The sequence below is a fragment of the Mustela erminea genome, chromosome 16 (assembly GCF_009829155.1).
Source record: "Mustela erminea isolate mMusErm1 chromosome 16, mMusErm1.Pri, whole genome shotgun sequence".
NCBI classification, from domain to species: domain Eukaryota; kingdom Metazoa; phylum Chordata; class Mammalia; order Carnivora; family Mustelidae; genus Mustela; species Mustela erminea.
The window spans coordinates 9,391,872-9,418,077 of NC_045629.1; the positions used below are offsets into that span (position 1 = coordinate 9,391,872).

A 26,206-nucleotide genomic window follows, 5' to 3' on the forward strand; every position below is an offset into this window, starting at 1 on the left:
TACTTATTTTTCAAAGCTCTCTAACTCCTTTGACAGACACAATCCAATTCCAGAAAGTTCTTTCTGTTCGAAAGTCGTAAGTTCCATCATTTGGCAGCCATCACAGCAGTTATTGACTCAGGCAAGAATCATCAATGTGTGATGCTAAGCTAGTGGGTAAAGTTTGATGAAAAACGGGAAACTTATACAATTATCAAGATATTTCCCTACACGATACTGACTCATTATAAAGGGAAAAATAGTGACTTTAGAGTAGAAAAACTAGGCAGATACCACCTTAATTAAGTGACCAAACTTCACCTCACTGGCAGGGACAGAAATGAGCCCTCTGTGACTCCTGATAGCTGCACTGGCAAGAATGAGCAGCCCTTCCTTTGAGGGATGCTTCTGCCAGATATGCATAGCCTGAACCTAATTATGAGGAAATACCACATAAGTCCAAAACAAAGCGTGATCTGGAATGTTCTTTTGCTATGAAGTGTATTTGTGGGACAATTGCTGAGATATGAATGGCTGCAGATTAATTAATAGTGTCATATCAATGTTAGTTTCATGATAAGATAATGTTTTTAGGAAATACCCACCAAAGGATTTAGGAGTAAAAGGGCATCAGGTCTGTAACTTACTCTCAAACAACAGTTCAGAAAAACTTACCGATTGATAAAGAGCACAAATCATTTGGAGAATCTGACTGAAGGACAGATTGTGATTCTTTGTGCTCATTTTGGAACTTTTCTTTAAGTCTGAGGTTATGAAAAGCTAAATACACGAGTACCTAGATACCATAAGAGCACCTAGAAAGGAAGTTTGGGCTCTCTAGAATTAGAACTGGGGACAGGGCATATCCCAGATTGGGAGACCAGCTTGGTTTGAGGGGCTAGGCGCCCTTCCTAAAGATCAAAGGTCTGGAAGGAGGGGATATGGCACTGGAGTCTCCTTCCTCCAAGAGAAAACAGAAATGAAGTCACAGGCAATTCTCCCTCTTACCTTCTGGACATTCCCCAGTAAACCCCCAGACCCCCAATCTGACCACACAAGACTTTTTTGTACACATAGTTTACTATTGTGGTCTAATTGTCATGTATCACAATCTTGTGTTTCATCAAGTGACAGATAATTTTATTATAAATTTGACAAGATTCTAACCTCAATTAGGTTATTGGTATGCTTGCCATTATTATTTAACTCAGTTTTTAAAATAACTGCTCGTTCAGGTAGTTTGGTTATTCCTTTAGAAAGTCCAAGGATTGATAAGGATTCGGCTCAGGCACGTTGCATTGCTTCTGTGGTATTCCAGGCTGAGAAGCTGGGACTTTCCAGAAGGCATTGTAAGCCAAGTGTTGGAGCTTGAGCTATGATGTCAGGTGGAGAGAATGGAGTTTAAATCCAGTGTGTACCACTTCAAGGTGAAGTTGGGTGGGTCATCTTCCTTTTTTGAGGCTCTCTTCTTATCTATCAAACACAGAAAAGAAAGCCCAGTTGTTGTGAGGAGTGGTAGGTAAGCGTTAACATAAAACAGCCCAACCTGTCAGGTTCTTCACTGGTAGTTGTGACAGAAATGCCTGGAAATCACCCTCTTCCCAGCGAACTCTGGATGAGTCAGCACTCAAGCTTGCCTCTGTAAACACCTGCAGGATCCCTCCAGCAAAGTGAACCCTCTCCGGCCTGCAACCTGTCCAGCTGTTTTTAGGTCGGTGGATGCCTGATATGATAAATAGACAGTTTAATTAAATTGAAACTTAGAAAAATGAGTGAAAGAGTTGTTTCTATGTGAGCTAAGCTGAATATTTGGAAAGAGTTACAGGTAAAATGGTAAAAATAATAATTCTGCTGATTTAGGAATTATTTAGGTGAGGGTGAAGAGGCTCTGGTCAGAGACTGTGGGAGAGATGGCTTTGGGAACCCTTCCTCTGCTTCCACAAAGCTGTAACTGTAAATCAGAGAGGAGGGTTCATGGGTGTGGTTTAGGGAAGAAAGATGACACAGAAGGCCAAGCTGGGGATTCATACTCAGGGGCAATCTCCTGGCATCACCTGAGAGATGGGCAGTGAGGGAAGGAATGTGAATGCAATTTTAGGTTGAAGTTCAAGTCAAATATCTAAGGCACATTTACATCACTTTTTTTTTTTTAATTTCCCTCCCTTTAAACAGTTTTTTTGATTCATTAGTCCCTTAGACTAATTAGTGCCTTCGTCCACATTAGATGAAAGGCCTTCTGATGTATTTTATTAGGAACGCTGCTGGTAGGTAGAAACCATTTTTGGGGCATATACAAGTAGCCCGTATTCTCCGAGGGTGTTGACTGGGCTCCTTCCCAGTGGTTCCTCATCTTTGCTGCTCATCAGCACAAGCTGGGGAGCTCTGATGACGGAGTCCCTCTCACTCCGTCCCGGGACTTTGATTCCATTATCTGAGTAGGGCCTGGGTAGGTGATTCTCATGTGCCACCAGGGTGAGGGACCACTGCTCTGTATGATTGCAACGTGGGCCTCAAGTCTGTGGCCGTCTTTGCGAGAGTCAGATGAAGAGTCTTAGCCTCCACTCTGTTCCTCCCTGCAAAGCCAACCAGGCAGGGGGCTTGTGGAGAAAATCGGTAAGACTCCCTGAGTTGTTGGGAGGAGTCTGAGCTCCTGGAGGGCAGCTCCCAGAAAAGCAAAAGGGGCATTGGGACAGTCCACGCCATGGCAGTGGGACGAGCGGCAGGTCAGATGGCAGGATGGGTAGGATGGCATGAGGGTATGGGCTGAGATTGTCTTTCCTCATCAGCCCTAAAGTACCACGATCCGGCACAGAAAGATGAAGATTGTGTTGGAGGAACATTTCCTTGAAGTCAGACATTTCATTTTCCTCTCAGAGGATTTTGGATGGTCTTATGCACAATCGATTCTCATTATTTGTGGTCATCACAGTCTGTAAAGTTGCCACACACAGTGAATTAGCTAATATTGAACCACTGTTCCTAGGAGGAAGACAGGTTCAGTTGCTGAGAGCCTCTGGCCATCGCATGTTCATCAATTTATGGATAAGTGATCTCGTTTTGTGTGGTTCTGTTTAAAGACACTTTATTTAATGTATACTGTTGACGCACTGACATTGAACTCATGGCCAACAGCACCATAACTCACGCCTGAATAAAGCTTATCTAACACATGCCTTTCATCCATAAGGTACATCCCAGCTTTCTTGTGCTCAGAGCACTAGACAGCATTTCGGCACTACCCTCAGGAGACATTTTAAACAGTGAAATCAACACAAAGCACAAAAATGCAAAAAACCTGGCACTAAACAAATCCTCAGAGGATATGGGTTTATGGTACAAGAGCTTAAACAAAAAGGCAGAGCATCGCCTTCTTTGACCTCTGCGGGGTACGTGTGCATGAGGAGATGAAGATTCTCACTGCTGTGCTCATGTCCATGCCTGGCTGTGAGAGCACTGTGAGTATTGATTTTGGGGTTATGCTTAAGTTTTCATGAGTAGGTGAATTTGCAGATATGGAATTCAAGAGAACGAGGATTGCCTATCCATACTTGGTGCCATTTCCACTACTTCTTCCTCTTGTCCTGCTCATTCATATCCCTCACTTTCTTCAAAAGTCTGCTTTCCCTGCCAAGAGCGATCTTTGTTGATTTATAACCTTCCTCTGATCATTTGTGTGTTCAATTCCCATCTGAGAATACCCTTGAGACAACTCAGTCCATCAGTCACTGAACCAACCAATACTAATGAAGTATTTTAAAGCACCCAATCAGAACTTTTCTGTTTCAAGATTTTATTTTTAAGTAATCTTTACACCCAATGTGAGGCTTGAACTCACAATTCCGAGAACAACAGTCGCATGCTTTACTGTCTGAGCGAATAGAACTTTTGAGAAGTGTGGTGGGAGAAAGATAAAGACAAGAAGCAACGACTTCCAAAGAGTGGTTTGCTATTTACTAGCAGTTGAGGAGAGAAAGTTACCATGTGAAACAAAGGCAAAACATGTTGGAAAGGACCTATGTCTAGTTTACAGAGAATGTTGCACACTACAGGTGCTCTAGATGTCTAGAAAAGAAAGATACCAATGAGGTCTTTAAATAAAGCTTTTCTAAGACATGGAATTTTCATGGGACTTTTAAAAAATTTTATATTTTATTTATTTGACAGAGAGAGCAAGAGAGCACAAGCAGGGAGAATACCAGAGGGAGAAGGAGCAGACTCCCGCTGAGCAGGGAACCCGATGTAGGACTCGATCCCAGGATCCTGAGATCATGACCTGAGCTGAAGGCAGACGCCTGACCATCTGAACCACCCAGGAGCCCCTAGAACTTTCATGGGACTTAAGAGAGACACATATGGAGAGTAGGTGGGGAAATTTTCAGGATATATGAATGCAGCCTAAGAAGTGGGAATAGATATTGATTTCTTCCCCCACCCCAAATAAGAATAATGACAGGAACCTAGGAACAGGAACCTTGATGTAAGGAGTTAGAAGTGATAATGCTGAGTGTAAGCCCCGCTCTGCCTGATGATGCTTTGTTCCTTGTTCTGTCAGATATTTTCCCAAAACCACTGACAGGACACTCCAGATGGATGAACCAGCACCAAACATTTTGTGTCCCAATCACATGTCTTTTGTCAGGATCTCAAGGACTCATTGGTAATAGTAGCTATTTTAATTTAGGGCCGATATATTTGAGAGGTCATCCTGAAGAAAGATCCAAGAAACGGGGTCTCAGGTAGTGCGTTACTCCATAGGATCCGTAACAGATTTCATTCACACATTCAATACTTTCCAACACATAACCCACTCCCTCCTCTTTTGCAGCAAACTAAGCAGCTACATACTAGTGAACATCACAGGTATAAACCATCCTACCTCCTCTTGTTGCCTGAGGCAATACTTTGCAAACCTTCGCTATCTGTTACCAGTAATCAACTACTGCTGTAGAGGATTCTGTTATGGTGGCTACGTGACCATGGCCCTAGCCTCGGGGGGAACCAGCCTCCTAAGAATGTTGTTAATAACCCACACTTACATGGTCAATTAATCTACAGTAAAGAGGGTAAGAATATTCATTGTGGGAAAAGACAGTCTCTTCAATAAATTGTGCTGGGAAAAAGAAACAGCTACGTGCAAAAGAATGAAACTAGTCCACTTTCTTACATCATACACAAAAATGAACTCAAAATGGATTAAAGACCTAAATGTAAGACCTGAACCCATAAAACTCCTAGGAGAAAACATAGGCAGTAAACTCTTGGACATCAGCTAGAGCTGTTTTTCTAGATATGTCTCCTGAAGCAAGGGAAACAAAAGCAAAAATAAACTATTGGGACTTCATCAAAATAAAAAGCCTCTGCACAGCAAAGGAAGCCATCATCATGATGAAAAGGCAACCTCTTGAAGAGAAAAGGATATTTGCAGATGATATACCTGATTCAAAATCTATAAAAAACTTATACAACTCAACACCAAAAACCCCAAAACAAAACAAAAAAACACCCCAAATGATCCGATTAAAAAATGGGTAGGGGTGAGCCTGGTGGTGGGTATTAAGGAGGGCACTGGAGCACTAGGTGTCGTACATAAACAATGAATCTTGGAACACTGAAAAAGTAAAATTAAAAAAAAATGTACAGGAAACCTGAACAGGTATTTTTCCAAAGAAGACATCCAGATGGCCAGCAGACACATGAAAAGATGCTCAACATCACTAATCTTCGGGGAAATAAAATTAAAACCCCAATGAGAGCACCTCACACCTGTAAGAATGGCTAAAATCAAAAAAGCAAGAAATAACAGATGTTGGGGAGGATGTGGAGAAAAAGGAACCTTCATACACTGTTGGTGGGAATGTAAACTGATGCACCCACTGTGGAAAACAGTATGGAGGGTCCTCAAAAAATTAAAAATAGTTTGTGTGTGCACACACACAATAGAACATCATTCAGCCATAAAAATAGGATAAGATCTTGTCATTTGTGACAACATGGATGGATCTATAGGGCATTGTGCTAAGTGAAATAAGTCAGACTGAGAAAGACAAATACCATATGATTTCACTTATATGTGGAATCTAAAAGATAAAACAAATGAACAAACAAAGCAGAAACAGACCCCTAAATACAGAGGACAAACTGATGGCTGCCAGAGGAGATGGGGGTGGTGTTGGGCAAAAGAGGTGAAGGGGAGTGGGAACTAACAGGCTTTCAGTTATGGAATGAATAAGTCATGGGAGTGAAAAGTACAGCATAGGGAATATAGTCAATGATATTGCAATAGTGCTATATGATAGCAGATTGTAACTACACTAGTGGTGAGCATAGCATTAACGTATAGACTTGTTGAATTACCATAAATGTAACATTGTGTGTCAACTACAGTTTGATTTTTAATTTAAAAAAATTTTTAGGATTATTTATTCAATAATTTGAGACAGAGAGAGCATGCCTGCGGGTGCGTGGTGCACAAGCAGGGGGGAGGGGCAGAGGGGAGAGGAAGAAGCAGATTCCCCGCTGAGCAGGAAGCCTTAGGAGGGGCTCAATCCCAGGACCCTGGGATCAAGACCCCAGCTGAAGGCAGACACTTAACCGACTTGGCCACCCAGGCGCCCCTATACTTTAATTTAAAAGAATAATAATTTAAAGAAAGAACATATTAATGAAAGGTAATCAATCTAAAGGGCTTAGCGAAATGTCTGGCACCTGATAGGCCCTATGTGTTTGCTGTTATTAATACAAAGAGGAAATCTCCTACAGGGCACTGTTTATTTCCCTGTAAATTCTACACTGCAGTGTAATGTTGGGATACGAGTGACTCTCGCTTAGAACAATTGGTCATCCGCTGTGACTGGGACTAATATTATAATTTTGAATTTCTATGTGGCATTTACCGAGTAGAACATGGGCTTGACGATGCAATCATTCTTTCCACAAACATTGATTATGCGCTTGCTGTGTGCCCAGCACTGTGCTTCATGCCGGGAGGGAGAGAGCGCAGGAATGAACGGGTAACAGCTACCATCACTGTGTTCTAGGCACAGTGAGAACCCTTTACACAAGGCATTTCATCCTCCCAGTGGCCCTCCAAGGTAGGCACCCTCATCTGCATTGTCCTGGAAGGACATCGAAGTTTTGAGGACTTGAGTAATTTGACAGGCCATTCAACTCCATAGTCACCCTCCGCCCCAACTCTACACACGAAACATCCCCGGGCACAACCTTAAGCAGCTTATTCTTTACTGATTACTAAGAACTCAGTGAGACCCTGAACACCCACTCGGCACAACTCATCCCTCTTATTTGAGAACTCCAGATGTGGAGGATCAGAGCGCGCCCCCTCTGCTGCCAGGGCCACCTCGCTTCCTGACAATACGGAGTAGGATGTTAAAGAAGCAAAGGAGACGCGAGAGGTTTTCTCGCCAGGCTACCACGTCCAGGCTCCAGAGATCTCCTTGGAAGATCCTTCTGTCCCCGTAACAGGAGGAAACAGGAGGATGCTGGGCCCCAGCGGCTCCACATTCTCGAGCACCACGATGAGAGGCTAAGTTTCTCTGCCATCAAAGCTCGCGCGACGGCCACACCAAAGACCCAAACCTTGGGCAGGGGCCAAACGGTCACTTCCCCGCCCTCCCGGCGCAGTATGCAAATCCGAGCACCAGGAAGTAGCTGGGACCTCTCGGCCGAGCCCTGCGACAGCCAGTTCCTCTCCCGCCGCTCCGGCCAGTCCGCCGCTCGATCCCCTGCCGTGGCGCCGCCGGGCCCGACGCGCTGCAGCCTCCAGCCCGCGGCAGGCGCGGCGGCCGCGCCACCCAGGGCCCCGAGCCCGCAGCCTGCCCTGCACGGGCCCCGCGGGGCCGCCCCGTCGCGCCCCCGGCTCTGAACTCGAGTCACCGTGGAGCGCCGCCGCCGCCGCCCCGCAACTTTCACCCGGAGCTGGTGAGTCCCAAGGGCGAGCCCTGGGGTGGGCTCCGGCGCCGGGGCGGGGCGGGCGGGAGCGGCGGCGGTGCCACTGGCCGGAGTCCCGTGTGCCCGGGCGGCCCTGGGCCGGGGGTTGGGGTGGCCGCCGGCGCGCGCCGCCTCCTGGCGGCACGGGCGCGGACCCGGGCGGTGAGGGCACCCAGGTGCCTCCAGCCTGTGGGTGGCCGGGCCCTGGAGAGCCGGGGACGCGGGGGCGGGCAGCTCCGCAGGTGTCCTTCCCGCAGCGGCGCACACGGGGGCGGTGGGAGGTGTGGGCGCCGACCAGAGGGGTTGCGGTCCCAGTTCTGGCCACTATCGGTGCGCCTCGGGGAAGCCCATCTCCGCGCAGAGCGGGCGCGCGGCGGGGATCCTGGCAGGGACTCCTCGGGTTGCACAATCCGGTCTCCCCGCTGGGCCCCGGGCTCCCCGAGGTGAGGGATGGGACTCGGCTTGGGCTGTCTGCCAGGCCCGCGGGCAGTTCCACTCCTCGGGAGCCCCGGGCGGGAGCGTGACGTCGAGGGGCTGCGGCAAAGGCTGGTGCGCACCCTCCCGCTGAGCCCGGCGCCTCCCGGCCTGCAGACCGGCAGTCCCGTGCCTTTGCCCGCCGAGAGGAAGCGAGAGTTATTTTAAGAATTCAGGGGTTGCCTTTCCTTCGCCCTGGGGGAAGGGTGTAAGCGTCAGTTCCCGCTTTCCGGCGTTATCTCAGCCCAGTGCTGCATCTTCTCCAAGCCGTGCGTTTGTAACGTTCCTGCTAATAGCTGACGTGGTCGTCTGGTTGTATTTCCTTGAGTGTTTGTATGTGTGTGTGTTTGAATTATCCCAAACCCACCCAGCTTCTTTGCCAGAAACTCCAGTTGAGTCTGGGCCTTGCAGTTTCCTAGCTGTACGTCAACTTGGGCCTATTATTGAAATTACCTTTGTGGGTTTTTTCATCTCTGGGAGAACATGTTTACCTTCGGAGCTATTTACTGCATGTAAAGCCCCAAGCGCATACACAGGCTTTCCATAAATGGCGCTGTTATTAATACATTGCAAATAATTCTATCCATTAAAGCAGGGTTCTCTGGTTCTTTGCAGTTTGTTGATTTTAAAGCTGGAACTTTGTGTCTGATTCAGCCATCTGACCTTCCTAGTAAAGCTGCTTAATAAATACACCAGAGATTTGCTGTCTGCGAAGCTACGTCTGGGAATCTCACTCACCCTGAGCACTAGCTCTTAAGGATGTTTGGCTTTTTTTCTGATTTGTTGGCTGGGCATGCTGCCTGTAGCGTTTAGGAGGGCAGACCTATTTGTCCCTGTATAGGTGAAAGCTAAGGAGAACAGGCACTGAAGGAGTATAGGAATTTCCTAAGTCCCCAGAAGTCCTTCCTGAGGAAGCGAACTTTGCTGGGAAACGGTGGGATTTAGTTAGTCCTGGATTTCCCTTTTGAGGTGAGGAGATAAGTGTCTTGAGGCTTGAAGAAATTTAATTTGATCCCAAGGGACTTTTGGTGACCAGGCCTCTTTGGATGCAGAGTAGGGTAAAACCCTCTTCCTGAGTGAAGGGTAGAGGTCAGCCCATGTAAGGAAAGAGAGAACGGGAGCTGGAAAACCTAAATTTGGGTCTCTCCCATCATTGACTAGAGCTGTGATACAGAGTAAGTTGGGTTAATGACTTGGGTCATTTATGCAGCCAACATTTCCTTCACAGCAGTAACCAGAGTTATATTCTGATTTGTCCGTGTGTGTCTAGTCTGTTTTCACCACTGCAGTGAAAGCTCTCTGAAAACAGCTCTGTCTTGTCCAAAACGCTAGCTAACCCCAATGCCTATCATGCAGTCAGGCTTACTTGGAAGAGGGAATGAAGGTTGGCTCTGAGTTTGGCTCTGCGCAAGGCCAAGGAACAAGGCTGGTTCCTTAGGCATTTGAAGCCCTCTGGTCTCTCTCCTGGTTTCTAAAACAGGGATTTTTGACTGTCTAGTTAACCCAGTGTCAGTGTTCTAAGTGGGAATCTCTACACAGGACAATTTATTCTGCTGTTTTCCTGGGGCCAAGGGTTTGACTTGGAGTGGTGAGGTGTAACTTGTAAAAGTAGTTCATCTAATCAAAAAGACCTACTTTATTTTAGAGTCGTAGATGTTGCCAAGATTATGAAGACTTTGCAATATCTCCTCACCGCCAAACACCAGGGTGTTATTGTTGATTTTTTTTTTTTTTTTTTAGAAAAGTGGTCCACAGTTTTGTGAAGCTATGACTCTCAAAACCCCCTTAGTTCCATTCTATTTGTATTAAAAAATAAATCACCAAAACGTCTGAGATGTCAGTTGGTTCAAATGAATACACAGAGATATAATTTAACAACCTTAAAGGATATTGCCCATAAACCCATACAAATGTAAATCGGTATAAATAAGAATACAATGTGTACATGTCTACAGTATGAAAAGTTGTTACATCTCACTCACACTGCTGATCCCAGTGACCTCCATGTCCTCAGGGATGGATAGTATTAACATTGAAAGGTCACTACAGTCATTAGTTGGGACACTGACCAATGACTCATTGATGACAGAGGTGGCCTCAGATCACTCTTGGGCTCTACCCGGCAGTGACTGTGCTCACACCTTTTGCTTATTGGAAGCGATTCCTGAGAATTGCTGATTCCAGTCTCAAAAGCTTACTGAGCTCTGATTTCATTTGAACCTCCCATGGATCCCAGGGTAGGCAGGGACAGGTACAAAAAAAAAGAGGTTTGGTGTCATGTCCAAGGTTACAGACCTGGTTAAGTGGCACCACTGGGCAGAGTAGGTATGTTTTCTGGCTCTAACTTTAGAGTGTTCCCCACTTTTCTGCCTTTGCTTCTGTAATAGGTATTCAATTACATAAAAGAAATTATCACTTAATAAACATTTTTAAACAGGGAACCACAAGGTAATTTTCTTCTATGACTTGGTAATTGTACCGTCAAGCTGGGCATTAAAGGCATCCTCAGGAGGTGAGTTTCTGTGCCTTTCAGCACTGCTTCCTGCTTGGGGAGGGAGTAGCCAAGGTGACAGCTATATGGGCTGTTGCCCAAACAGCTCTAGTGACTGTCTTGGCTATCAGGGCTTATTGGTTCAAAAAGAAACACCCAGGTAACACTTTACCAAAGGGTTATCTGCAGCCGCGACTAGAAGTTCCTTCCCTGAACCATGCAGGCCTCCTTGTGTGGTGGTTAGAACAGTGAGAGCATCATTTGCAGTGAAAATATAAAGTAGGGGAGACAGGATCCATAAGATGCTCATTAAAGTATGCATTCCTTTACTGAGCACCTGCTATGGGCCAGGCGCCCCTCAAAGCCCACACTTTTACAATGGACACACACTGCGTACCATCTCTAAAGACTGGTGATGAAGAGAAGGACATACAAGAGGAAGTTCCTTTTTTTTTTTTTTTTCCAGTCAGAACTATTGAAAGATTTCTTACAGCTGTCCAGTTTCCTGATACTTAAATTGTGAAATGTTGAGTTGACTCTATCATCATTTCTGAAATTTATTTTGAGTAAGTTCCCATTTAGGGGAGAAGCCCAAGTGTAGACAATGTATGGGAATCTGCCAGTTGAGGAATTAGAACTTTTGGAACAGCCCCATTTTAAGACTTGGACCTTCTTTTGGATATCTTTGGCTTAAGTCAGCTGGAAGGGCTGTCTTGTAATTTAGAAGAGCAAGTTCGAATAATGACTTGGGATGATGTGTTAAAAAGGTACGTCCATGCTGACAAGTTGCAGGGCCAGAGAATATAGCCTTTGTTCTTTATTCTTGGACTTTTCCCTCAGCCTTGTTCTGTGCTTCACTTTCTCTTAGTACTATCAACGTTCCTTATCTGTCACAAAACTATTTCTTGAAAGTTCTGTTTGCCATGGGGATGGCATTTTCATTTATATAGAATTCTTTCAGAGTTTTATTATTTGACTGTCTTTGTTAACCGTCACATATTCCCAGTCTCCCTTCTCTGGCCCCTCTCCTCAGCTCTCTGCCTGTCTCCTTTCAAGGTCCCCAAACCACGAATTGACACAAGAGGAGCTGAGCATTTTTGGGAAGAGATTATTAGTTTGTTTGTGTTGTTGTAACTGTTCATTTCTTGTGATGCTGACTTATATAAATGATGTCCAGTAAAATTATATGAATAAGGAGGATACCTTTACAGAATCCACCTGAGAGGGTGTTTCTTAATGTTCTAGGCTCTACCCCCATTGGCTTATAGAACACTGGGCAGAGGTCTGAGCTATTCCTGCAGCTCAGAGGGTCTTTTAAATCTGTCTTCTCTCCTTTTGACAGTTCACACCTCAGGCAAGTCAAATAATGCAGTGTCTGCCCACACTCCCACCCTTCCGTGAACATCTGAACTCATTCTTGATCCCTAGCCATGCTGATTGAAAGGTCTTTGCCTACATGTCGCTCCAGCCCTCCTTCCTCTATCTGTTGGTACAACATCTGGTGGGGAGCTGTCACGACTTCCTTGGGCCCACTTTTCAGCACTGGTGAGGTGATCTGCATCCAATTGATGCAATGACCTCTTCTTGGCTTTTGGGCCTTCAGGGTGCCTCTGCTCTTCCTGTAAATGTTAACCCCCACGGGGGTGAGGGGAACAGAGAAGCTCATCTGAGAGAGACCCTCTGGAGAGGGAGGACCACTTCTGCTTTCCAAGGGGAAGCTGTGTCACGGAGAGCAGAACTGTAGCCAGCAGCCTGACAGGAGGCCCGAGGGAGGGGGCCGGCAAGGAAGTGATACTTCCTCCTGCTTCAAAGGCCCCAGACCCAGTCATTTGCCTGCAGCCCCACCTTCCATACCATAGAACGCAGCTTTTTCCTCAGCGTTTTTTCTACCATCTTCTACTCTGTTCATTTTCAGCTTGCCCCTGAGAGAGGGGGAGGAAGGAAAAGAATGAATGTAGTCATCGCTGGAGAGCCTTCTGAGGTGAAACCCATGGTGGCCATGCTTGATTTTCAACATCAGAAAGATGTACCTTTTGATATTCATCATGGTGGAAACCTTTGTGAAAATCTTAGTGGGTGTTTTGAAATCTTTTAATATTCAGGCAATAAAATAGTTTCTTAATCTAGTTATAATGGTTCAGATCTATTTTTAAAATTATTTAAGGTCTATCCTCTAGTTTTTGGGGCTAGAACAGTGACTTTCATGCTTCTTTGACCACACCCCACATCAAAAAATAGGTTTTATCTTGTGCCCGAATGCAAAGAAGAAAAGACAAAGAAAGAAACACAATTTGGTAAAGAATGCCTCCTTCTAGCTCATTGGGTAGTATTACCCAGAGCAGTCCCTTTGAGACCAGCAGCATGGAAGAGTCTATTAGAGTTTAAAACCAATGGGGGAGGGGCACCTGGGTGTCTCAGTGGGTTAAGCCTCTGCCTTCCTCTCTGGTCATGATCTCGGGGTTCTGGGATGGAGCCCTGCATCCTGTGGGCCCTCTGTGCAGCAGGGAGCCTGCTTCCCCTCTCTCTCTGCCTGTCTCTAATAAATAAATAAAATCTTTGAAAAATAAATAAATAAACCCATGGAGGAGCCCAGAATTCCACAAGCTCCAGTCCGTTAGGAGACTTATTAAGCAAATACAAATTCAGATACATCCATAACAATGGAACACCTTGAATATATCTTTAAACATAGTATTAAATTACATTACTAAAATGAAAAGTGTTTTTAAAAAGTTGAATCACTATATTGTACACCAGAAACTAATATAACATTGTATGTTAGCTCTACTAGAATTAAAATTTAAAAAATAAAAATAAATAAATTGACAAATTAAAAAAAAATAAAAGGTTTAACACATATGTGTAGGTAAGGTAACTATGATACTATTTTTGAAATAAAATATGCATTGGTGGGACACTAATCTGTAAGCTATGTATATCAGTAATTATACTAAAGTTTTAATAGGGATTATTTCTGCGTTATCGGTGAATGCTGGGTTTTTTTTTTTGCCTTTGTACATCTTTTTATTTTTAAATTTTTTAAATTTTTCTAAAATTTTTATTTATTTTTAAAAATATTTTATGTATGTATGTATGTATTTCAGATAGAGAGAGAGCGAGAGCATGAGTGGGAGCAGGAACAGAAAGAGGGAAAAGGGAGCCTGATGCAAGGCTTGGCCCCAAGACCCCAGCATCCTGGGACCATGACCTGAGCTGAAGGCAGCCACTTAACTGAGTGAACTACCCAGGTGCCCACATCTTTATTTTTTTTGAAAGAGAATCACTTACATGATTTGAAAATAGCAGTATAACGAGTGATGACACGAAGCCAGTGTGAGTGCAAGGGAAAGGGAAGAGCAATCAGAAAACACTGGGGCAAAAGTGGCCGTTATGGCTCTTGTGTGCATATAATTGTAAGCAGACCTGCCCCTGGAGGAATTTATGCATTATGAATGTTGTAAATAGATGTAATATTTTCTTTTTCTTTCTTACTTTTTAAAAAGATTTCATTTATTTATTTATTTGAAACAAAGAAAGTGTGTGCACATAATGGGGCAGAGGGAGAGGGAGAGGTGGGGTTCCATCTCTACATCACCACCTGAGGTGATGGCAGACGCCTAACCCACTGAGCCACCCAGGTGCCCCAGATACAACATTTTCTTAAGGGAATGTCCACTTCTTATGTTTAGTTGTATTTAGTATGGAATTTATTTCTTGAGTAACTTGTGCAGGAGTCATTCCAAGGCCCAAGAACTTGTTCTAGTAAGGTGGCAGTTGGCGTGGAAAATCATTGGCCAGAATACGAAATGTTGGATTTTATTGTGTAAAAGGGAGACTTATTGGAGCCTTTTGGTGAGAAGCCAGTTTTGTTTCCATCACAATCAACTTACTGCCTAGACTCTTGGCTGCATATGGTGCTGCCAAATGATGAAGAGATAATAAGCACTTGTTGACTGCTCTGAATTAGGTGGATGATTTGCCCAGGAGCTAACAGGCGCTTCCACAGAGATTAATTTGGGGTTGAAAAGTAACATTTATTGTTGTTTTACATGACATTGGAAGGCGTAAGCTATTAGTCACAAACACGTAGGTATTTGGTCCCTGTCCTAAATGGTCATCTTACCCAACATACTCTTGGTAATGGTAGCACTGTTGAAGAAGTAAGCAGTTAATTTAAGGTCTAAGTTTCTGTGATATTTAAAAGGAGAATATGTTGTAAAGCAGCAGCTTGGTATTGGGATCATGTTTATGATATATAAATTAGTTTATCAGAAGAATTACCCTAACTAGGAATGGCAGTATCTGATCAAATGGCAAAGATGCCAGCAACTAACTACCTTGCATAATCAGATATGTCAGACTGATCATCTGTTGTATTCAGTGCCTTTGAGGGATGATTAATTTGATGGGAAATAATATAAAATGGTAAAAAGAAAATGGGCTTCCAAGTTAAACAGATCTGAGTGCCTGTCTTGGTTTCCCTGCTTATGACTTTAGGTAAGTTACTTAAGCTCACCATTTATAATACCCAAGTCTGTGGTGGTGATTGGCAGAGTTCTAATCTCCTAATGCTGTTTCTGGTACACAGTAGGTACAGAATAAAAGGGACTGCATCCTTAAATAATGAGAGGCTTCATGAGAGAGTGACAGACATATAGTATTATAGACACAGTCCCTGGCTTCAAATGAAATTTTAATACGGAGTTCATGGTCATCAGTATAATCAAATGAGCACTGTTAAGAGTTGGTTTTTGTCTTTCTAAACAAAAGCCTGGTTGTTGTCTCTCTGGATAATGGGCCACATTGGCTTTTTGAATTGTTCCAAACTTAATAGATTAAAATGTATATAAAAAAGAAACTCTAACAAATTAAATCTCCTGCCTGTGTATCTTTTACTTTATGGAGTTCAGTTATTTTTTAAAGTTTTAAATGAATTATTATGAATATATTACCAAATGAATTAATATAACCACTAAATTAGAATTGTAATTTTCCTTAAATTTGTTTACATGTGGATAATCTTTCTAAAGTCTAGTAGAAAAAAAATTTCTGAACACTTTAGTGAATGACCCTCAAATGTTACTTTGTTGCTATGGTTATAAGTCTTCAGCAAAGATAGGACTATACAATTAAACAAATGACATGACCCATCCAGTGTCACGTGTCAACCCTTGGGCTCTTGACGCCACCTCTCTGCCTTGGTATTTGATAGTTGAATCATAGAATCTTGTAGAAGGAGGAGATTCTGGTGGTGTGTCTTAAGATAACCCTTAGCAGGTAGTCACTTTCCCTTGAACCTAAGGTCTCAAATGTTAGTTTTTTCCCAGGTTTATCCCTAATGCAGGTGGTGGAAGCCACATAATGAGAAGCACCAGGACCAGGATAAGGTGCTCAAAGTGGCCCATTTCATTTGTGGACAGCTGTAGGTATTAGAAAGCTCTCTCTATCATGCTATAATTTTTCATCTCCATAATTTCTGCCTTCTGCTTCTAGTTCTGCCTTCTAGCACTGTTTTGATACATTTGAAGCTGTGGCTGTCACTTTGGGATATGGAAGGACATTATCGATTGCCTGTCCACCAGAGCGCCATCACTACCTCTCTTGCTAACAGAACCCAGATTGTTTCAGGATCCATCTTCTCTGTGGAAGGCTCAGCAGAAGTTTTCTCCATCCCCATTGATAGGGTGGCCCTAACTGGTCAGAGGCTCCTACTCTGGTTGTTTCATAAATGGGTGTACTTTGGTATGGACAAAATCAATAAAGCAAAGTAATGTTCCATAGATGGTCCCAAGATATAAATAGACAAGGAGTGGAAGGGGGGAAGAGAAGAGAAGTGAGAGATAAATGGGGAATAAAGAAACAAAATAAACCTCACTCGAGAGTCAAGAAATTGGAAGAAAAATACTATAAGTTATCTTGATTACTAATTTGTAATGTGCACAGTATGTGGTTGTTCACTCTGTATTCTTTTTTTCTCTAGTCACACAGACTGGCGTGGGATTACTAGTAATTACTGGGTTTCCGTAACTACAATTTATTTTTCAAATGTCTATTTATTGAGTATTGTGTGTTGAACATTTTAGTGGGTGCTCTGGGGAAAACAAACATTGGATGTGTGAGATTCCTATCCTTAAGAGTTTATTGTACTCTTTTCTCTCTGGCTGGTTCACCGATCACAAGGCTGACAAATTAATATGCCATAAGGCAGGACAGGAACCTTGCTCAGGAGGTCCCTGGGCATCTTAATCAGTGCCCAGAAACCAATACCTTTGGGAAGAAAGAAGGCAGCATATGAGGTGGATAGAACACAGGATGTGGAATTATCACCTTTGGGCTCAAATTCCAGTTCTGTCCCTTCCTAGCTGTGGGACTGCTGACAAGCTGCTGGCCTTGCTAGCCCCAGGCACACACACACACACACACCCCCACCGCCGATTGTGAGGATTCCAAGATGCAATGGATTCAGAACTAGTTACACGTGAAGCACAGAGTCAGTGGTTGCTGTGAAATCGTTAGTATCAAAAGAAATTACATAGCTGCTATCAGAACAACAAAAACAGAAACCAGAAGATAGCAAGTGTCGGTGAGGATGTGGAAAAACTGGAACTCTTGAGCACTGCTAGTGGGAATGTGGGTTGGTGCAGCCACTGTGGAAAACATGGCGGCAGTTCCTCAAAAAATTAAACGTAGAATTACCATATGTTCCAGCAATTCTATTTTGGTATATACATCCCCAAAATTGAAAGCAGTGTCTCAAAGGATTATTTGTACACCTGTGTTCATAGCAGCATTATTCTCAAGAGCTGAGGGGTGGAAGCAACCCAAGTGTCCATCAGCAGATGCGTGGACAAACAAAATGTGGGATGTACATACACTGGAATATTATTCAGCCTTAAAAAGAACATTCTGACATGTGCTAAATGGTGGATGAACCTTGCGAGAATAGAATAGGAGGGTAAGAGAGGGTAAGAGCCAGTCACAAAAGGACAAAGACAGATTTCTCTGACTTAAGTTGGAGTTACATCCAAATAAACCCATGCATTTCATATGCACTAACCTGCTGAACTTCAGAGCTGAGCCTCACCTGCCTGAAATGTACTCAGAACACTTAACATTGGCCGATATCATCTAATGAAAGTCTCTTTCATAATAAGGTGTTGAATATCTCATGTAATGTATTGAATAACATACTGCTTGTTGCTAGCCTGTGAAATGATCCCAGTTCACGATTCCAGGTGCAGTTTCTACTGAATGCATATTATTTTTGCACCATTGTAGAGTAAAAAATAAAAATCATAGGTCAGGGACCAACTGTATTGTATGATTTCGCTCACCTGAGGTCCTCCTGGAGAAGTCAGATTCATAGAGACAGAAAGTAGAATGGTGGTTATCAGGGGCTGGGGGAGGAGGACACAGGAGTATATGTTTAACAGCTTTAGAGTTTTAGTTTTGCAAGATGAAAAGAGTTCTGGAAGTGGATGGTGGTGATAGTAACACAAGAGGAATGAGCTTAATGCTGCTGAATTGAACACTTAAGAACTGTTAAGATGTCAATGTGTGTATTTTATCACAATTAAAAAAAATTTTTTTTTAAAATATCTTTTATTTACTTATTTGAGAGAGAGAGAGCAGAAGAGGGGAAAGAAAGGGTCTGAGGGAGAAGCAGACTCTCTGCAGAGCGGGGAGCCCAACACAGGGCTTGATCCTGAAACTCTGGGATCATGGCCTGAACTGAAGGTAGACCGTTACCCGACTGAGCCACCCAGGACCCTCATTGGGTCCCCTGCAGGACCTTTTAGAACAGGCTGGACTAGATGGCTTTAAAAGGTGCTTTCTGATTTGATCATGCTGTTTTTTTTCTGGCCACGTACTCACCGATACTGATAGGGAGGACTATTACTGATGGAATTTTTTCTCCTAGGTTCAAAGGGGAGCTTTTTAAAAAGCTTTCCCCAGGCAGGAGTGGTCTTTTTCTTTTAATTGGAGATTAACGTACATGTAGCAAAGCAGCTTAAAGCCAACCCTTGTGTAACCAACCCCACACCCCAGCTCAAAAAGCAGATCGGTGCCCATCCCAGCGTCTCCCTGTGGCACCCCCAAAGCATACTTGTTTCCCTCAAAGGCATCTCTCGTCCCGCTCCTAGTTTTAATTTAGTTTCCAGTGTCGGCTTTTTAACAATAAGGTGTAAGCAACTGAAAAGCGGTACAAAGCCATTTGGTTTGGCAGATAAACAGATTTTCAAGCTGTGGGTTTGGCAGGCACTGGCCTCTCTCCCCCGTGTGTGGAATGACTGCAGTTCAGTCAGAGAGCAAGTCCTTGTCCTGTTTCAGACCCTGGCTATTCAGCTGCAAAAATTCTCACAGGGGAGTTTGATCAGAGCCTCATTTAAAGACCTTTTTATTCAACCATTAGTTAGTAAAATGAGGCAGCCCTAGCCACGTACAGCTTGCTTTTCTGCCCGTCCCTGCCCAGCTAAGAGAATTTATAAATACAAAGATGTAAATGTGGATGTGATAAACGTAGTTTCCAGTGGCTTTCATGTAATCAAACATCGTGCTGTGTGCCACAAAACCCACCTGTGCACAGACATTGGAAAGAACTAGTAGTTTTGGGAATTCCGTGATGCTATTCCTAAGGAAAATAGGACTTCTTTTTCTGACATGAAGGTGCACAGTACCCTTATTACTGACTGTTCTGGCTCACGTAGTTTTGACATTTATTTTTGTTGGAGGGGAGAGAGAGCCAAGATTTGACCTGTGGAATATATTAACCCATGAAGGAATGCTTCGTTTATTCATCATTCAGAAAACAGTTCTTGGACATTCAGCAGTCATGATATGTAAGCATATGACCCATGGTCACATCCGTTTTGCTCTAAGTGGCAGAATCGTGCCATATAGACTCAAGAAGTACAAATATTTTAAAAACTAGACTAAGGAGTACAAGTTTCTAGCTCATGTGAAAAAGGAAGAACACGTGCAGTACTGAAGTGAGGTCTTCCTGTGAGAAGGTCACAGGCTGTGGTCTGGGTCAAGGTCTGGGGGAACCACATGCTGGGAGGGCAGGAGGAGCCCAAGGATTGACTGCCTGCAGCCCACAGCCTTTGGCCACAGCGTCTGAGCATGGCCCCTCAGTGCTCTCACCACGAACATCTCCTGGCAGCTGCGGGCACTACAGAAGAGTTGAAGACAGACTGAGCCTGGAAACGGAGGAAGGGCAGAGCTAGGCGCAGGAGTCTGACCACAGCAGGACCATTTTCGGGTGAGACGTGTGTTCTTCACTTGAGGACAAAAAAAGTGGAGAAGCAACTTCGTGGTATTCCTTACTTACCCAACTGAAGAACTAGGGGTGTGCACCAGTGGAAGCATGGTCACTTGCGAGGAATGGGGTGGCCGTGGCATGAACTTTGGAGTGTCTGAGGAACAGGGTGATGTCATGGTTTCATAGATTCAGGAATCAGGACTTGGGTTCTAATCCACGGATGTCCTGCTCTTGGCTCAAGGCCGGAGCTGAAGCCCTTTTCCACTCCCAAGTCAGTAATGATACTTTTGTCTCCTACTCCAGCCCATTGTTGCAGAGATGAAATGGGGTAATAGACCTGATAGGCCTGGGCTAAATCTAACTCACCACACACTTGTGGCTGTTGTTTGGGGCTCAACTTTACTACCCCTGGCCTTTTCTTTCCTTCCTTCTTTCTTTCTTTCTCTCTCTCTCTCTCTTTCTTTCTCTCTTTCTTTCATTTTTCCTTCTTTTCAGGCAAAAGGCAAAGGGAAAACATTTCCTTTATTATTAGGCTGTCCTTAAGCATGGGAAGTAAAGCAGTTAAAAAAAAAAAAAAGAGAGAGCTAGTTTTATGGGTAAAGAAACAGAGGGAATAAAAACCTTGCCAAATTTGGTTGGGATTCATCCTTAGGCTCCCTCATCTCGATTTAAATGCCCTGGTTGCAGGACCCCAGTGAAATCACTGGTGTGAGTAGTTCCAGGGACCCCTGTGCCCTGGCCGGAGAGGGGGTTCCATGCAGGCTCTCCCTCCATGCAAACCTTCTCATTGACCTTGGAGCAACCTTGACCTTCCCGACAAGGAGATGAGGGACAAGGGTTAGTACATTGGCCTTGATTCATGTGACTTCTATCATGCCATATAAATAAAAATCCAGATTTTAGGCTAAGGAAAATGGTCTTCTCTATTGTATCTTAAAAGATACTTTTTCTCCTTCTAATAATAGATTACATGATGTTTGACATCTTGCTGAATTAGAAACACTTTGAGATCAGGAACAATCTTCTCAGATGCTAAGCAGACCTCTGAGTTCACCTGTGGCATTCAGGAGGGTCTTGACTGCATGGGACCCTCCAGTTCTAACAGTAGAAGGGCTGGTAAACCCCCCACCCCACCTTACTACTTTGGCTTTCTCCCCATGTAATAAAAAGTGTACTATTTAATATGTGCTCCAAAATATTTAAAAAATCCCTTTGGTAGAGAGATACAGCACTCTAAGCCATCAGAGTAACTTTTAAGATCAATAAACATTTTTTTAAGAGTAACAAATTTAAATGAAAGTAGATTTGCTTTTAAGAGACAATTAAGTTTTGGGTGCCTGGGTGGCTCAGTGGGTTAGGCCACTGCCTTCAGCTCAGGTCGTGATCTCAGGGTCCTGGGATGGAGTCCCGCATCGGGCTCTCTGCTCAGCAGGGAGCTAGCTTCCCTCTCTCTCTCTCTCTCTGCCTGCCTCTCCATCTATTTGTGACCTCTCTCTGTCAAATAAATAAATAAAATCTTAAAAAAAAGAAACAACTAAGGTTTTTTTTTGTGTGTTTTTTTAAGTTGACTTTTAAAATTTTGCTGTACAGTTCTGATTTTAAATAAATGTATATAGATTCATTCAACCACCATCTTAATAAGGTTGCAGAATGTTCTATCAGCCCCCGGCGTCTGACAACTGTTGATCTGCTCTCTGTCACTGTTTTGCCTTTTTCAGAATGTAATAGAAATAGAATCCTAATGTCTGTGACCTTTTTTACAGTATGGCCTTATTGAGATATAATTCACGTACCATATAATTTACCCATTTAAGGTATGCAATTCAGGGAGTTTTAATTCATTCACAGAAGTGAGTTACCATTACCACAGTCAATTGAAGAATATTTTGATAACACCTTAGAGAAATACTGTACCCATGAACAGTCACTGCCATTTCCCCTAATCTCCTTGAACTTCCCTTGCCCTGGGCAGCCACCACTCATCCACTTTCTTTTCATATAGATTCCAGGCAACTGTTTTTAATGATATTTTGTGCATGGCTTTTGATGTTTCCCAGACTGAACTGTTTACAGTTTTATTAATTTAACATTGCAGAATTTCTGTGTAATTCATAATGCAGTTTCTGTAAAGCTCAATATTGTTAGCTGGGTGAGAACCTTTATTCTGTCTTTTATCAAGAAAGATACTCAAAGTAGTTTTTTCCCTTTTAGATCTTCAACCTAAAATAAATAAAGTTCCTCTCCAAGAGAAGACTCTAAGATTGTAAAGGGCAGTGTTATTAACACTGGAACATAAATCATTTGGGAGGGAATCCTGGAAAGCTGAGCTTTAAATTCTGAGGGTAAACTGGGCATTTTGCCCTGCCGCATTTCTGCTGTCCAGCCGTCCCTGCTGCCCGAGGGTGATGATGATGCTTTTAACTACCAGGTTTACTTTGTGGGGAGATGGTATCTGGAAGCCCCAGCTTCCCCACCTGGAGAATGGCCGTGACAGTTGCTTCTCACAGACTCTCAGAAGCATCAAGTGAAATATGATCATTTGAGCCAATGCTTCTTAGTGAGAGGTAATGTCGTGTAGGGACAGTGGACAGAGGACCTGGTCACATGACCTGGCTCTACATTTGCAGGTATAAATTCTCACTGTGGGAGGTATAATCTTGGGCAAGGCACTTGACTTCTGGTCATCTCCATGTGGCCATCTGTTCTGTGACGATTAATTATAGATGGTCTTTGGAAGTTTAGCTGTGATCATTTATGTGGATATACTCAAAACATAATAGAGTTGTAACAATATTTAATATTGCTTTTCTTTTGATAAAGTAATCATTTTTGGCCATCAGAGTCTTCAGGGAGCTTATTCCTTGCAACTCTATGTAAATTACTGAAAAGATTTTGCAAAGGCCGTGGCAGTCTGAACTTAGATGCATGCTTGGACTTGAGCCAACACTGCGTTTTGAAATGTTTGTTGAGGCTTAGAAGCACAGTGTGTTGCCAAAAGGGAAAGAATGTTTGGATGAACGATGGACAAAGGAGAAACCCATACCAGGATGACTTAAAGTTTTCCATGCATTGCTTAGTGTCTTTAGGGAGCAAAAGGAACTTTCTGGTCTTTAGGTCTTCAAATCCAGACCATCTTACTGAACAAGAGCTAATGATGAGACACAGGATCCAATTTGCAATCATTTTTTTTAGACAAAAGACTGACCTTTCAGAATCAGGGAGGAAAAGGAGCTGGAAATGATTAGTTTTGGTGCAGAAGGGTTCTTAATTCCAAGAGTTTTATAATTATGCCAGCACAGTTATGACTTGTTTTACTTTTGTATCAAACAGTATTTGCCTTTCACAGAAAATATAATGGAAATAGCAATTTTATTGACAATGTGTCCTCTTTTAGGTGACTGATTCCTTACAGGGTGTGTTATTGATATTCTTGTTATTGATAAGGAAACCAAGGCTCAGAGATAACAAATTATCTTTGTTAGCTCCTTTAGCTAAGCTCCTAAGTAAATAGAACCTGATCCAGCTTGACTCCCAAGTTGGTATGTTTCGCAGGCATACCTCAGAGCTACTCCAAGTTCAGTTCCCAACCACCGCAGCAAGGCGCAAATTGCAATCAAGAGAGTCAAATGAATTTTTTGGTTTCCCAGTGCATAAAAAAGTTCTGTTCACACTATACTGTGGTCTTTTAGGTATGCAATAGCATATGTCTAAAAAGAATGTACATACCTTAGTGAAAGAATACTTATTGTTAAAAAATGCTAACCATCATCTGAGCTTTCAGTGAGTTATAATCACTGCTCACAGATTGCCCTAACAGGTATAATCATAATGAAAAAGTTTAAAATATTGTGAGAATTACCAAAGTGTGACATAGGGGCATGGAATCAGTAAATGTTGTTGGAAAAAGCAAAGTGTAATAAAATGAGATACCTGTATTTAACTTTGAAAGTTTATTTTCATTTATTTATTTTTTAAAGATTTTATTTATTTAGTTCAGAGAGAAAGAGGGAGAAGCAGACTCCCTGCTTAGCAGGGAGCTGACAGCCCTGGGATCCTTGTTTGAGCCGAAGGCAGATGCTTCACTGAGCCACCCCGCCACGCCTGAAAGGTTATCATTTTTTTTTAAAATCGTGACTATAACATGTAGAAGGTAATGTTCACTTTAGCTTATCAAGTGGACTTTATACATTTACTTAAATGAAAATAGAGGAACATGGTTGCTTCTGAGAGATTAATAATAAAAATGACACAGCAGACATTTTTTGAGCACACACAGTGCGTCATTAACACTTGCTAAGTTCTTCTTCTTTTAATCCTCACAACAAACCTTTTGAAATCGGTATAGTTATCTTCCCGTTTTTGCAGACAAATAAAGATTAATTAACCACAGCATCACATGGCTCTGCTGGCTGTAGCTGGAACTTGAACCCAGAAAGTCTGGCTGTCAAGCTCAGCGCTGCGGCTGAATCTAATGTCTAACTATTTGATCTTGCAGAAGACAGAAGCCTGGATACTAGAAACCAGCCAGAGCAAGAGAGAGCCCCCGCCCCCAGTTCTGCCAGTCTGGTGTGGCTTTTACTATGGCCACCGCTTGAAATGACGAAGAGCAAAAATTGTGTTGGAATTGCACTGAAACTTTATATGAACATCACATTAGAAGTTTAAAGCTCCATCAAGGGGCGCCTGGGTGGCTCAGTGGGTTAAGCCTCTGCCTTCAGCTCAGGTCATGGTCTCAGGGTCCTGGGATCAAGCCGCTGCATCCATCGGGCTCTCTTCTCAGCAGGGGGCCTGCTTTCCCTTCTCTCTGCCTGCCTCTCTGCCTACTTGTGATCTCTGTCAAATACAATAAAAAATTAAGAAAAAAAAAACCTCCATCAAGATTAAGCCGGTGGAATTTATCCACATTAACTTCAGCTGGCGACTCAGTCAGATCTATTAGAGTTGCCACCCCTTGCTGGGAAGGTATAATTTCCCTCTTCCACCAAAGCAAAGCAAATAATTTGTTGAACCATGATTGGATTAAGGCTTTTCTTCAGTACTTAGCTCACATTTTTCTTTTGCTAATTACTTCCGTAGCTTGCATTTTTCTTGCCATTAAGCAGTAACTCTTCAGTATCACACACTTACTTGCTAACTCTATACCTTGAAATGCTGCTGCAAATCCTCACGGTTAGGAAGGTTAAGACTGTGGTTAATAGACGACGAGTGGCAATGGGTGGGGTAATAGAGAACTTCAGACAGGGGAGTTGTACGGCCATCTCCAGCTCGTTCCCCTTCGCTTTTCTTTGTGGCATTTATGCCATGGGTCTCGATGCCTGAGTCAAGCTGCTTTATTCCCTGGGAGGCTGTGGGAACTATAGGGCCAGTACATTTGCTCATCACTTGGGCACATCATGGTGGACTGTCCCCTACCTAACTTTTTCCATTTCTGAATGGTGGCTCTCTGAAAGGAATTTTTAAAAAATCGATAAGACTTCCTTTTCCTTTAAAAAAGGAAAACATATTAGACTCTTTTTGCTTTCTTTCACTGCTGGGGTGTCAGCTGGTTCTTTGAGTAAACCCCAGATTTGTCTTGAGGAAGTCGGTCTAAGTAGAAGTGCTTTGACATTGACTTTAACAGAAGCAGAGCTCTTAACTCTCAAGGCCAGCGCTTGTGCTCATTCTTGAACTCGTGCAGGATTCTTTCTTGGTACACCCTGTGGCTAACCGGAAACACTTCTGGTGATTTCCCTGGACTAACAGTCTCTAAATATAGCAGCTTCAGGCTTGATGTTGAGTAAAGGCGCTGTGCTATGCTTGTTTTCTGTGGGGTGAAGGTCTTGTGCCAACATTTTTCATGCCAATACAGAAGAAACACAGGGCGTACATTTAAATAAATTTCGTCGACTGATGGTTCAGAATCCCTGCTGGACCTTCGAGAACCTTCGGGAACCTTTGGGCCATAAAACCACTGCGCCATCCTGAACCTTAGTTGGAGGCAGCAAGGAGGGAGCTCCCAGCCTAATAGCTGGTGCTGAGTCCTTATCTGGGTTCCTGACTCAACCAAGACAACA

At 43.3% G+C, this 26,206-nt stretch overlaps 2 protein-coding genes across 4 annotated transcripts in view; one reads left to right on the forward strand and one right to left on the reverse strand.

Annotated features, from left to right (window-relative positions):
- Window positions 1-1,074: 1,074 nt before the first annotated feature.
- On the reverse strand, window positions 1,075-25,532 carry LOC116575509 (translation initiation factor IF-2-like). The gene is made up of 3 exons (XM_032316881.1): window positions 25,296-25,532; window positions 7,410-8,250; window positions 1,075-1,452 (listed from the first exon to the last, which is right to left on the reverse strand). The coding sequence occupies exons 1-3, from the start codon at window positions 25,530-25,532 to the stop codon at window positions 1,361-1,363; spliced, it is 1,170 nt and encodes a 389-aa protein (XP_032172772.1). The 3' UTR covers window positions 1,075-1,360.
- The window catches only part of LYN (LYN proto-oncogene, Src family tyrosine kinase), a 119,113-nt gene continuing 100,757 nt past the window's right edge, over window positions 7,851-26,206 (forward strand). For all 3 annotated transcript variants that reach the window (XM_032316655.1, XM_032316659.1, XM_032316661.1), the window contains exon 1: window positions 7,851-7,917. The gene's annotated coding sequence lies outside the window, so the exon portion shown is untranslated. The remainder of the gene's footprint in view (window positions 7,918-26,206) is intronic.